Genomic DNA, 13,419 nt, shown 5'->3' with positions numbered 1-13,419 from the left:
AAACACCAAAGGAGGAATTGTCAGCACATTGTGTCAGCTAATGCGTGAATTTCTATGTATGATCTTTCAAACTGCTAATCATGGGCATGTCACTCAGTCCAAATTGCCTCTAAGCTGTAATCGAGCACCACATGCTGACACACCATAACTGTGTTGCCTTTTCTGTGCAGGCGTGTTTGTGCGACTACTGGATGAATGTGCTCTATAAATATTTCATACTAGCCCACTTCCCTCCCTGCTTCATCAAAAAAGGGAAAAAAAGAAAGAAACACACAAACAAACATCCCTCCAGTATAAATAAAGCCTGGACAGAAGTGAAAGGGCTTTGAGGGGGAGTGTGAAAAGCTTGCGCAGAAGAGTGTGTTTTACAAGACGAAAGCAGGAAACAGTGAAGTTTAGCAAAGAGATCAGACTCTGCAGCCAGTGGGTCTTAGTGGGTCTTTCAATATTTTTTCACCTGTCATATTTTGCCTAAAAGTTAACTTAAAAAGTTGGGTAACAAAACGTGCAGGTGGCCTACAAGCAGATGAGTCCTGGTTATTGATTAAGGTTTCTTCTCATACACTGTCAGGCCCACTTGAGCATTTTTTGTGCTGCTGAATGAACCCAGCACAGTTTCAACATAAACACTGGCTGAAAACTTCTGGTTTCTTCGTGCTGCATGCCTCCAGCAAGGATAATATGAAGGTGACAGCGAGTTCTGCATCCCCTGTTGATGTTGCCGTGCTTTGCAAAATAATCAACAAGATAAAATGTTTACATGCAGAGATCGTCTCTCACACTGATTGTAAGACACCTCACTGAGATTGACCCTGAAGACGTGACTTAAATCACAACGTGACTTCTGGCGAAAGCTCCCGAGCACAGTTGGGGCACATAATATATTCTAGCTGACTGATAACAAATTAAATTGTAAGTGACACAGAGCGGTGATACTGCATTATGCTTAGACACATTGGTCATATCCAGTGCAATTATTGACTGCACTTTGAGCTGTCAAAAGTTTATGAATAGCTCAGTAGATTTCAGAAAATAATCAGTATTCATTATCATGCATCCAACTCTGGAGTCTCTAAAAACTGTAGACCAGACGGACTCTGAACTGGTTTATTTTTCTCATTTTGTTGCAAATTGTAACAAAGCAGTTTTGGACACATGAAGTATTGTACCAGTTTCAAGAAATTCATTTGGATCAGATTCATCGTTTTTTGTTTTTTTTTTGTCCCCAGTGCTTTATGAACTCGGTAATTTTTTCTGCAGACTAATGGCTTTAGAATTGAGGCTGAAATCGTAATGGCTGGGCAGTTCTCCAAACCTCTCTGAACCTCGGAGGATCTACGGAACAAAACATTTGATGGCCAACAAATATCACCATCTCTTTCTGTTTCTCTCTTGCTCTCCCTCTCTTGGTGAATGCCTTGGAAACTGGCCATAGTAAAGGCACTCAACCAGACAGAATGGTGTAGGAAGGGTGGGGTCCCCCCCCCCCCCCTGCTTTGCTGCTGATTTATATTTGGTCTCTCTAAGGGTGTGTGTATTTAAGTAATATTCCAGCTATGTGTCTTATCATGTTTGTTCACTGCTTCCATTAATTGTTGTCAATTGCTAATTAGCAGAATTTATGCACAAAGGGGGATTTTACCTTTATCCTGCATGTGCATCTAATAATGAGAATAATAGCGCAATGGGCACGTGTAAACTTAATAAAGTAATTCATTACGTTAGCAAAGTAGACTTTGCACAAAGCCAAGTTGTCATGTGCCATCCAACATCTTATGGGGTCATAACACTGGAAGAGATACAGACCAAGAAGATTAAATACCACACAACTCCTGAAATCAATCCACATTACCATAGCCATAATCATCTGGATTGATTCTGCAGCAAAAAATTATCATACCTGAGGAAAGGCTCAATTTGTCAAGCGCAAATTGATGAACCAAGTGGGGGAGGTTTGGCCAGTGGGGACTTGTAGGGTGGATCTTAGTCCATAAGAGCTTCGGGCAGGGTTATCAATAGGTTCTTGCTGGACTTGGCTCAGTGTCCATAATTTGATGTGTACACAATCAATAGCCTCCACATAGCTGGCAGGTGGGCCACTGGTGTGGTGCAGAATATTTTTCATCCTCACAAGAGCTTTCCCCTCTCAAAGTCAGGAACGATGCGAATGCAGGCAGAGGAGGTGACGCAATAAAAGGGATGTAGTTGTGCAATCACGAGCTGCCACTGATGACAGGACACTTATAGAAGAGTTAGTGCCTCTATTGACGACCTCTTGAGGAGGATGTAGAAAGGTGATTCTTGCAATTTCAGGAGAAGTGGTTGAGATGACAGATGGCTGAAGATAAAGCTCAAGAGAGGCACAGAAAAGCGACTCAAGAGGGCTCTTAATGCTGTGACTCCTGCATGTTTTCTCCTCTGGATCAACTTCACTCCCCATTCTCTGTCCGCCCAGGATATCTTCAATTACTTTTAAGGATCTGCGGAATTAAATCATGAGGAGAGTGTGTTTGCTACGGGCTAAAGAGCATTTGATTATTTTAGTTTTTTAGGTGGCAATACCTGTTCCAAATTTTAACCTCTTGACATCGTCATCTGATTGTTGGGTTTTTCTCTGTGTTGTTGTCGGGTCTTTACCTTACAAAATAAAGTGCCTTCAGGTGACTGTTGTTGTGATTTGACGCTCTATAAAAAATATTGCACTGAATTGTTCTGAACCACCTTCTGCTCATTTGTTATGCATGGGTGTAGCTCAGGTGGCAGAGCAGGTCAGCCACTAATCAGAAGGTCGGTGGTTCGATCCCAGGCTGCCTCCTGGCTGCATGCCAAATATCCTTGGGCAAGATACTAACCCCATGTTTGCATACTGGTGGTGGTCAGAGGGCCTGGTGGCGCCAGTGTCTGGCAGCCTCGCCTCTGTCAGTGCGCCCCAGGGCAGCTGTGGCTACAACGTAGCTTGCCATCACCAGTGTGTGAATGGGTGAATGACTGAATGTAGTGTGAAGCGCTTTGGGGTCCTTAGGGACTAGAAAAGTGCTATACAAATGCAGGCCATTTACTATTTTTACCATTCTCTGCTACATGTGGAGCCAACAGTGCTACAGTTGGAGCTGCTTTGTTGTGAAAAACCACATGACGGCTTCATGTTTCAATTATCCCAAACATCTTTTTATGTATTAACTTTTCATATAAGGAAATAGTTTATCTCTAAATACCAGGAAAACTGTGATAGTCCTACCATGTATCGGTTGAGCTTCAAAAGTAAGACATGACACTCAGAACTTTATTTTGTTAGTTGTCTTTCTCATTGTAAATCTCAAAGTGAACCAGCTTCCCAGTGCAGTCGTGCTAAGCTGTCTGCTTTTTTTTTGTGGGTGATCTGCTAAAAATGCTTAAATGTATGAATGCAAGACAGCTACCGAGAGCAGTGCACATTAGGTGATCCAAGATGAGCACACCTCATGGGCGTGACCTCATCACATAACATACTAACCAAAATAATGCAATGTAAAAATGCAGGTATTATTCAAATGTTTCTTTCTGGGAGCAACATGACAACTCAGATCAAAGGGAGAGCTCAAGGAAAATCGATGTTGTGACATCAGGCCAAACTCCTCTCCTGGGAATTGATTGACTCTATGAGGTTTTAAAGGATAGGCAAATCTTCTCTGCATACATCTGAAAGTCCATGTGACGCACAGAGAAGAAATCCTTCATTACAACAAAAGTCTGCCGTACAGACCCACTTGTGTGTACGATTTGGCCTGATTGTGCTCTTATTATTCAGAGCACAATATGCTTTCTGCTACTATAGAGCCAGTGGAGGGGAGTACAGCAGCCCGATTGGTCACAGGCAGCTAAAGTATGTCAAACACCAGCTAATCATTCCATGTATTGACCGCCCATCTAAGCCAATCAGGAGCAGCCTGACCATGACCTGACTGGTATGCTAATCCTGAGGCAGAATCACAAGAAGAGGAGAAAAATTTCAAACAAACTATGAAAGAAGTAAAATGTCAGCGCAAAAAGGAGCCTGATGCTTAAAATCAGTAATAAAGTAATAATAAGGTAATTGTACTCATAAACCTGGTGTGTTTTAAAAATAAATTAATAAATTGTGCTTGAAAATAAATTGACATAAAATATAATGTTCTTACATATTAAGTCTAAATATATTTTGATAGATAAGTATAAAATTTATGTATTTAATAAAGTTATAATTACCAGTAGTTTGATATTTAACTTTCTTAATTGTTTTAAATGAAATTGCTTCATTTTAACACAACAAGCATTCACCATTTTGCCAAGGTGCGTGCTGGCACATCGGTCAGTGGTGGAATTGAAAGATAGTTTAATCTCAGTTATCTAACAGTTTGAACTCACGGTCAGAGAGGAGCTCCACAGATTAGAAAGTGGCCGCATCTGTGAAAAATCTTCTTTCACTTCCTGTGTCTGTTAGCCTTCGTCCTCACAGTCACGTCTAGGTCAACTGGCTTTAGTGTGCTTTCTTTTTTTTATTTTGTTTTTTAATCCACCACTCACGACATTTGATGCTATACTTAATGCAACCGCGGATGCAAATCATGAGAAAAGAGGAGTCCAAGTAATTGATCTCCTTAACTACTCCCACTCAATAACAGTAGGTTAATGCAAGCCACCTCAGCGCTTCTTATCCCCGAGCTTACACGGCATTTGCCGAACACAGGTTGCTTGGGTGTGTGAAAGTGAGACAGCGGGGCTATGGGTCAATGAAAACATTAATCAGTTTGTCTCTGTCTGTGTGTTTGTGTGCGTGCCCGCATGTCCATTCTTTCAGCTGTTCATAGTGTAGCTTTTGAAGTGTGGAACAGCAGAAGATTAACTGTGTCCTCTGAGGCAGTTAATGTAAAATCTAAATAAAGAATCGACCTATGAAGAATGACTTACCTCTTGCCTGCACGTCAGTAAATCTTATTTACATATACTCCACTCCATACTGTACCACATCAGAAAATCATCTGTGTAAGACACAGTATACCCCCAAAATTATTATCTCGTGCTCTTATCTGCTCTTCTACCTTGTTGCTGTTCAGAAACAAGAGTACAAGCAAAGGTCTTCCGATCAAATTGTTTGGCAGCAGGGAGTGAGTCTGAAATGCGCTTGCCAAAAAGTTGAGGGGTGTGGAAGCAATCTGCGTCCTTACTATGACTCCTCAGCTCAGTGCCAAGCTTGCCCTGAGTTGCCTCACTTAGCTGCTAATAGGTTTAACCTAATCAGTACCAGCATTCATTTAGCGATAACACTTCCTCTGCTGAGCCAGGACACCACCTTCTTTATTCTGCTTCATGATTCCACTTTTGCTCTGCATTAGTAGAAGAGATCCTGCTTTATTTAAAAACAGCACCAAAAATGCATTTATATATGTTTGCTTCAGGAAATGCCACTAGCCTTCTGACCACTTTTTCCAGCTTGTCATTGTTAGCCACAGGCTAATGGATGGACTGCAGAAGTGGTTGACCCCTAACCACTGCAAGAAAGAAAAAAAAGTATTGCTAATATGTAATATTTGCTAAATTAATGAAGTCTCTGCGGAGATACTGGGAGCGTCTCCAGACTACACATTGTAAATTTATGTAAGATCATCAATGTGTTCTGCAACTTAATGTGATTTGTGATTAGTATTCAGCGTGCCTTGTTTTCCTATTTGACTGAGTCGCTTCAATCTCTCTTCATTAGATTTTAATAGGCTTTATATTGCTCGAGTCACAGAGGGCTTTGCACAAAAGAATGCTAATTTTTCACATGTCCTGGATTTCAGTCGATGTTGTGATGCAGGGTTGCACCGAGTGTAGTGCAGAGATGCTTCACCTGTGTGGGAAGAGACGCTCAGCTGAGCAGAGTTGAACTGGAGAGGAATAAAAAGAGGACATCAGCTAACCCCAGCAGCATTGTAAAGAGTTTTATGTGTAGTTGCAGCGCAAGAGGGAAGATATTCAGCTCATCACGTAACATAAAGTCTTCGCCATATATAGATGACACACTTCTTTTATAAATATTAAACCATTGTCAGTGCATCTAAGGCCAGATTTAATCAATCTGTGTCAATAAATCCTCATCGAGATAAAGAGCTGCAGCTAAAACTCAGCTTTATGCTGTGCTGACCTCATGGCATTATACAAGATTATTATTATACCCGTCCCCTCACTGTTCAAATAAGCATACGGGAAACAATATTTTCACTGTATGTTTCATAAGAAGAAACAATATTTGTAAAGCTTTGTGCGTTTTTTAAAGTGAAAGTAATGAATGAGAGGGGAAGTTTTAGACATTTGCCAACAGATGGCGCCAAAATCATTTTATTCTGTCATGTGGTGTAGATGGGACTACACACACAAACACACATACACACACGCGCGTGCTCACAGTTATTGTCTAAACAGATTTCTGGCCTACTTACTGCCCTTATTTAAATGACTTCTCAGTCAGTAAGCTCCGCAATGCTTCATTCATTTAATCACTCATTGGTTCCTTGTGTCATTTTCCATTATCTTGCTGACCTATCCTTATGTAATACTCTAGCATATTCTATATTCTTTATATGGATAATGGAGCTCTGATATTCATGAGCACGCCCACAGTGCCTTTGAACCAAAGACAGACCCTCCATTAGATTCATATCATATACTGGAGACCTTTATTTATACATCTTTTAAAATCCTTAATGCAAATCAGGCAGAGTGTGTCCTCTACCAGTGTTAAACTAATACTTTCTTCATTTCTGTCTCTCTTTTCAGATTCTAGCCATCATATCAATACTGTTTATCGTCCTCTCCACCATCGCACTTTCCCTCAACACTTTACCAGAGCTCCAGCACAAAGATGAGTTTGGCCATTTCAATGATAACCCCAACCTGGCCCATGTGGAGGCCGTGTGTATTGCCTGGTTCACCATGGAGTACCTCCTTCGCTTCCTGTCTTCTCCGAATAAGTGGAAATTCTTCAAAGGCCCACTTAATGTTATTGACTTGCTGGCCATTTTGCCCTACTATGTCACCATATTCCTAACAGAGTCTAATAGGAGCGTGCTGCAGTTCCAAAATGTGCGTCGTGTGGTGCAGATATTCAGAATCATGAGAATACTGAGGATCCTGAAGTTAGCCAGGCACTCCACGGGGCTCCAGTCTTTAGGATTTACTTTGAGAAGGAGCTACAACGAACTGGGGCTACTTATCTTATTTCTTGCCATGGGCATCATGATATTTTCCAGCTTGGTCTTCTTTGCTGAAAAAGATGAAGATGCCACCAAATTCACCAGTATTCCTGCCTCATTCTGGTGGGCCACCATTACAATGACTACGGTGGGCTACGGTGACATTTACCCACAGACGTTGCTTGGAAAGATTGTAGGTGGACTGTGTTGCATTGCAGGTGTGCTTGTCATTGCCCTACCAATCCCCATCATTGTAAACAACTTCTCCGAGTTCTACAAAGAGCAGAAGAGGCAGGAGAAAGCCATCAAGAGAAGGGAGGCTCTGGAGAGAGCCAAAAGGAATGGTAGCATTGTGTCAATGAACCTAAAAGATGCCTTTGCTCGTAGTATGGAACTGATGGATGTAGCGGTAGATAAAGGAGAAAACAAGACGCCTCTTGACAACCATCTGTCGCCTAGCCGCTGGGGCAGCCATACCAGGCATGCCTCTTCTGAAACCCATCTGAAATCACCTGACAAAAGAAACCCAGAGTTTCTGCCGGAAAGTTCTCCCCATCACATAACCATCACCACAACTGGAAGTCCACAGCGGACAAGCAGGACCCCACAGCACCTTAGTGCTCAAACACTGGAGGAGATGTACAGTCAAATAACCAAGTCACAGTCCTTCAGCAATCTCAACACTACAAGCTCCATGAGCACTCTGAGCACAACTATGACTGCCCCGGCATCACCGAAGAAATCCCAGAGCCCTGAATTTGCATTAAAAGAGGAGGTGGGGATGGAGATGAAGGAAGTCCAGCCCTCCTTGCCAGAAAACTTTGGAAGCTGTTCAGCTGGCATCGAAAAACAGAGCTCAAACTCAGACGAGGAGGATGCTAGATCATGTCATATCAGACACCCCAGGGCCCCGCCACCTCTGAATCTTAGCTTACTGAGGCCCAGTGATGACCAGAGGTTTCTTAAAGATGGTCTCTATGAGTCTGTCAACCCAAGTGATGGATCAGAGCTCTACATAGACGAAGGGGAAAGCTTTAACAGTGCTGTGGAGAATATCCAGGGCTCTCCAAGACGGATTAATCCTCTAAAAATAAAAGGGTTGAAGGTCAATTACACAAAGACCTCTGCTGAAGGCCCTCTGACACCACCCAGTACTACTTCTCCTGGAGACATCAGCTCCAGCATCCTGGAAGATGAGTCTCCAGTGGGAGAGACATCACCACTCATCCCTAGTTCAGAGGGGCTTCTTCCAGTCACAATGGAAGACGTCTGCCCTCTGGCCCCTAAGAGGCTGGTGGTGGACACCCCACCAGGGGATGAAGATCCACAATCCACAGAGAATCATGAGGAGAAGCACCTGATGGAGGTGGCAGGAGCAGCGGTTGCACCATTGTCACCCAAGACAGCAGCACAAAATAGCACCCAAGGTGTGGTTGGGGCAGGCGAGGAGGTTAAGCCTGACAGCAACCAAAGTGGACACAAAGTAGAGAACCACATGTTTACATCCGATATCCACCTGATACCCGGGGATGGCAGCCTCTCTCCAACATGTGAAACCAGCATGTGAATGTAAGGGACATTTGAGGGACAACAGACCTAGTACAGCCTCAGCCTGAAGTTTGGGAGAGCAGGGAGGAAAGTCAAGGGTGCAGCGGTGGTGAAAGATCTTTTTGCATGGCATGACAAGTCTCTTATACTTGTGTTGTTGTTGAATTGCAGAAAAAGAAACTGCAGTGCTTTGTGCAGATCCTGGGAAACAGTGGGCTCAAAGAGGACACTTTTGAGAAACAGAGAATTCATCAAATCACGTACACGCAGGTCCTCCAGATGTACATAACGTCTCCTTTTCTAGCAAAAGAAGGAAATGCACAGAGGAACTGTAAAAGCATGCTTTTTAAAAAAAAAATCAAAGGACAGATATTTTACGGTGCTTAGTTTGCTGAAAGCGCTCCACTGTAAATACTAGGACATCTGAGGCAATGACAATGCACAAGATGGCAAGGGAAGACAGTCACTGAGGGTACTAATATTTGTAATGTGAAAAAGAAGGGGTAGGGATTTGGATAGACAGCCCTCAGATTGGGTGTTGCATCGTAGCGACCTATAAAAAAAAGAAACATATCATTACCTTTTGTGGCAATGCAAAGTGTTCTCATGATGGCCCTGTTTCTTTGTTTTGTTTCGTTTTTGTTTTGTTTGGTTGTTTTTTTCTCGTGAATAACAGATGAAGCTGTAACGTTGAGATTAATATATTTGTTTTTCATAGAAGCTGTTGAACTTTCAGTTTGAGCATCTTTGAATTCATGAATGTGGGAAAGAAGGATAAAAACACCTTGAATTCTCTCTAAAAACAAAAAAACAAAAAAAAACACCTGTAGTTGCCAAGTATTTATCAAACCAGTAAGAAGATGAGCTATCAGACACTAAAGCTACTGACAATATTTATCACGCAGTTTCAGGCGTTAGGTTGAGATTTAAGATGCTCCTCGTTCAGCCTTTTGAGTCCATCCAAATCAGAGGAAACAATCTTATTTACTCTCTAACATCAATTATATAAATAAATATATCTATCTATCTAAAAGTAGTTTTAAGAATGAAATGTGATAAGTAGGGCTAGATTGGTTGTAGGAAAAGTCTACAATATGTAGGTGAGACTCCATTTAACAAAACAAAAAAAAAAGAGGTAAGACTTATTATTCACCAAGGTAGATTTGGTCATTAACACAGATATATGTGTTACACTATCATTATCTATTTTGGCTTTTTAAAAGGGGTAGATTACAACAACAAAAAATGACAGTATTCCTTCTGATATCAATGGACCAAATCAAGCACACTGGCAAGCTTTCTTCTATCTCGAATGCATTATAACATATATGGTAATAACATGTATTTTGAAAGTAGGTATGCTTTTGGAGGTTTTTTTTTCATTATAGTTGTGTTCATTGGCCCATCCTCAGCAGCCTCATATCAATGTTGACCTTTGTTCCATACTACTGCAACTTTACCCAATCCTGCTGATAAGCATTTTTTTGTATATCTGTGGTGTCTCGGACTGTAATTTATCGTGTTTTATTGTGAACAATTTTCAGTCAAACTTAAACCCAAAGGATTTTTTTTCTCTCGTCGTCTCTCTTGCTTTTGTTTTACACTGACTGAAAATATATCTGTTCTACGTTGCCTTTGATTCCAATTTATTGCTGGAATATTTGTTTATTTCTTTCAGCGTGACACGTGTCGGCGTAGACTAGCGAGGGGTTTGTGAAAGCCACACGAACCGGAATGGCAGTGATAGGAAGGAACGTGGGTGAACTATTTTGTTGTTTTCTTTCTTGTTATCATTCTTTTTCGCTAATCATATTTTGGTTGTTTGTTTGTTTTACTGAAAGGTGTGGAATGTGCAATATCGCATACTGCAATCTATGCAGGCCAAGAATTGTGGCACTTTATTTTATGTCTATGGGAATTTGTAAGTGTACAGGCAAAATTTACTTGTATTTTTCAGATGTTATATCTTTAATATGAGGCAAAAAGAGTATTACGACTACTAGGATCTCACAAACAATGCAAATGAGAATCTGACTTTTACTTTTTCATATTGCGTGACTGGCAAAATGCTGTTGAGCACCTTAAAGCCAGGTATTAATGGACCTCAAATTTGATTATCTGTCGGAATAAGAATCCAAATTGACCACCAGGGCCTTTTATACTGCTGTTAGATTTACATAAAAAAAAATCTAGCAAATGTGTGGAAGATATTAACATTATCTAATTTTAATGGCCACAAACAAACAATTTTCTGTTTTTTGTGAATTATCGTGGAGAATGAGTCTATTTTTTCTAAACCAAAATGGAGCACGACCACAATTTCCTGCCATATGGTGGTTGAAATGATGCGTGCCTTTTCATAACACGGCTGTTTATGAGAAGGTAGCGAGTCATTTTGCTTTGTTCATATAGCACTGTACAGAAAAAAAATTCTAATTTTATAGGAAAAATCAGGTCTTTATGTAATAGAAACAAGTAATGATATTGAGTTCTCAGGTTTTCTATAACTCTCTGATGTTCTGATTGGATAGATTATCTGTTTTGTTTTGTTTTTCTTGAACAGCTAATGTCAGCTAGCTGCTTCTGTACTTTTTGAGAAGTGTTGTTGTCAAAATCCACTTCGATGTCTTGGCTTCCAGAACAGGGAGCTGCAATATTTCTCCCTTCTTCTGAGTAATGTGTGTACCACATTCAGTATCCACTCCCATCAGTCTTCGGAGAGGCAGGAAGAAGTACAAACAAAGGGATGGGCATCTGACCATTAAGGGAGGCGAAGAGGGAGCGCGGCTACAGCCCGGAAGAGATCCCTGCTGTCTCTGAGCTGATCCATCTGATTATTTCCCATGCTGACACCAGTGAGTGCTCCGTGCCCTCCGGCTTCAGAAGCTCTAACCCCATGGCATGCCCTCAGGAATAGCTACGAGCGGGTAAAAACAAGGCGAGGACAAGAAAAGAAATGGTTCTCCCAAATGGTTACATTGTGTCAGTTGTGGTCCATATTTTCTTTCTTTTGTCTGTGTACATACGATTTGCCCAAAGTAGCATATTCTGACTCAGTGTTCAGAGATTCATGTGAGACCTCATGGAGTTACCTTTGTGATATTACTGATCCCTCATCAGAAACTCAGATTCTTTGGTACTCTCTGAAGTAAAATGCGGAGTCAGCGGTGGTCTTCGTTTGAATTTTCATCTCTTTTTTTTCTTTATAATAAAGGGAGGTTAGATCATAACCTTCTTGTTTGTAAGCTTGTACTTTTTTTCTGTACTCCAATTAATCCTTCATCCCTTGTTTGTAGTAACCATGTCTGTGTTAGCCTCAAGTAATCTTTCATTTTGACAGGTAGGGTAGAGAAACAAGGGATTTGAATTGATCAGCTGTATCCCCTCGGGATAAAGTTTGTGTGGATACTGCAGCTAATTCTGTGAACTGACAGCAAAAAGGACTGTGCTCTGTCTTACTGTCTCATGATGGCGTATTCATCTGTGATGCTGTACAGAGTGGAAACGTCGTGTCTTTACCCTCTCTGAGAGAATGGTATTGTCCGTGTCACTCATACCTGCTTACCTTGCTCCTTAAAATGCAAACAGCATCATTGTTTGTCCTTATATCTCTGTATATTCTGCCGCCTCCATTGTTTTTTCTGTTCAGCTTTGAGAAAGCATTATCATCAAGACACATCCTGACCTACAGACTGTTTCTGTACAAAGCAACATCTTTGTATGCATGTAGTAGTCTGAACAATTATGTGACCACAGAACACTTTGTTATGGTATGTATGTCAACATTTGTGTAGAGCATTGTTCCTCATTACGTCTATTAGCATATGCAGAATAACAAATAAATGTATAACTCCTGCGTTTGTGTGTTTGGTGTTTCCTGCTCTGCATGTGAGATGATGATTGTAGGCCAGGAAAGTAAAAAAGAGGGGGGGAAAAGACTTAAGTTTGAATTAGGACACCAATTAAAATAATATGTTGCATTTGCTGCAAGAAAGCAAATTTGTTTTCCATATACAGAAATGTGGACAACTCAGCAGTATGGCTGGTTGATAAATGATTTATTACAGAACGGAAATGTGTTCCATTCGATGCAATTAATGTAAGTGTGCATTTCCAGGCATGTTCCAATGCAACTAAACAACATTTATAGTGTGTTTAAAGGGAAATGCATTCTCTGTCCAATAATAATTTGCAATGTAAAAACCAGTTAAGCCCAAATAAGGCTCGTGGTGTGGTGGCAGAGGCTTTCACATAGTTTCTTTGCTTCTAGTGTGGCAACAATTTTACTTAGTTTTATATTTTTTCTGTCTTTAACTTTATCTTTATGGCCATTTTTGGTTAGTTTAGGAATATAATTATTGGGTTAGGTTAAATAGTTACACTTTAAGTTTCTGTTAGGTTTGGGGGAAAAGGTCATTTCTGATAAAAAACATACTTACAGTGTTAACTGCATTTGAAGGTTCTCATTCAATTCAATTTTATTTATATAGCACCAAATATAGCACCTTAAAGTGCTTTACATTTTAAGGTAAAGACCCTGCAATGATACAGAGAAAATCCTAACAATCATATGACCCCCTGTGAGCAAGCATTTTGGTGACAGAGGGAAGAGAAAAGTCTCTTCAGGAAGAAACCTCTGGCAGAACCAGGCTTAGGGAGGGGTAGCCATGTACCCCTTGGC

General features: G+C 40.9%; 1 protein-coding gene across 1 annotated transcript in view; it reads left to right on the top strand.

The window, feature by feature from the left end:
* The window catches only part of kcnb2b (potassium voltage-gated channel subfamily B member 2b), a 93,370-nt gene extending 80,776 nt beyond the window's left edge, over positions 1 to 12,594 (top strand). The window contains exon 3 of the mRNA XM_006794605.2: positions 6,775 to 12,594. Coding sequence (XP_006794668.1) covers positions 6,775 to 8,757 — 1,983 coding nt within the window. The 3' untranslated portion in view covers positions 8,758 to 12,594. The remainder of the gene's footprint in view (positions 1 to 6,774) is intronic.
* The last annotated feature ends 825 nt before the right edge of the window (positions 12,595 to 13,419 follow it).

The sequence above is a fragment of the Neolamprologus brichardi genome, chromosome 9 (genome assembly GCF_056152115.1).
Source record: "Neolamprologus brichardi isolate AB-2024 chromosome 9, ASM5615211v1, whole genome shotgun sequence".
Lineage (NCBI taxonomy): Eukaryota > Metazoa > Chordata > Actinopteri > Cichliformes > Cichlidae > Neolamprologus > Neolamprologus brichardi.
Note: the sequence above shows the minus strand (reverse complement) of the source record. Positions and strands in the feature narration are given on the sequence as shown.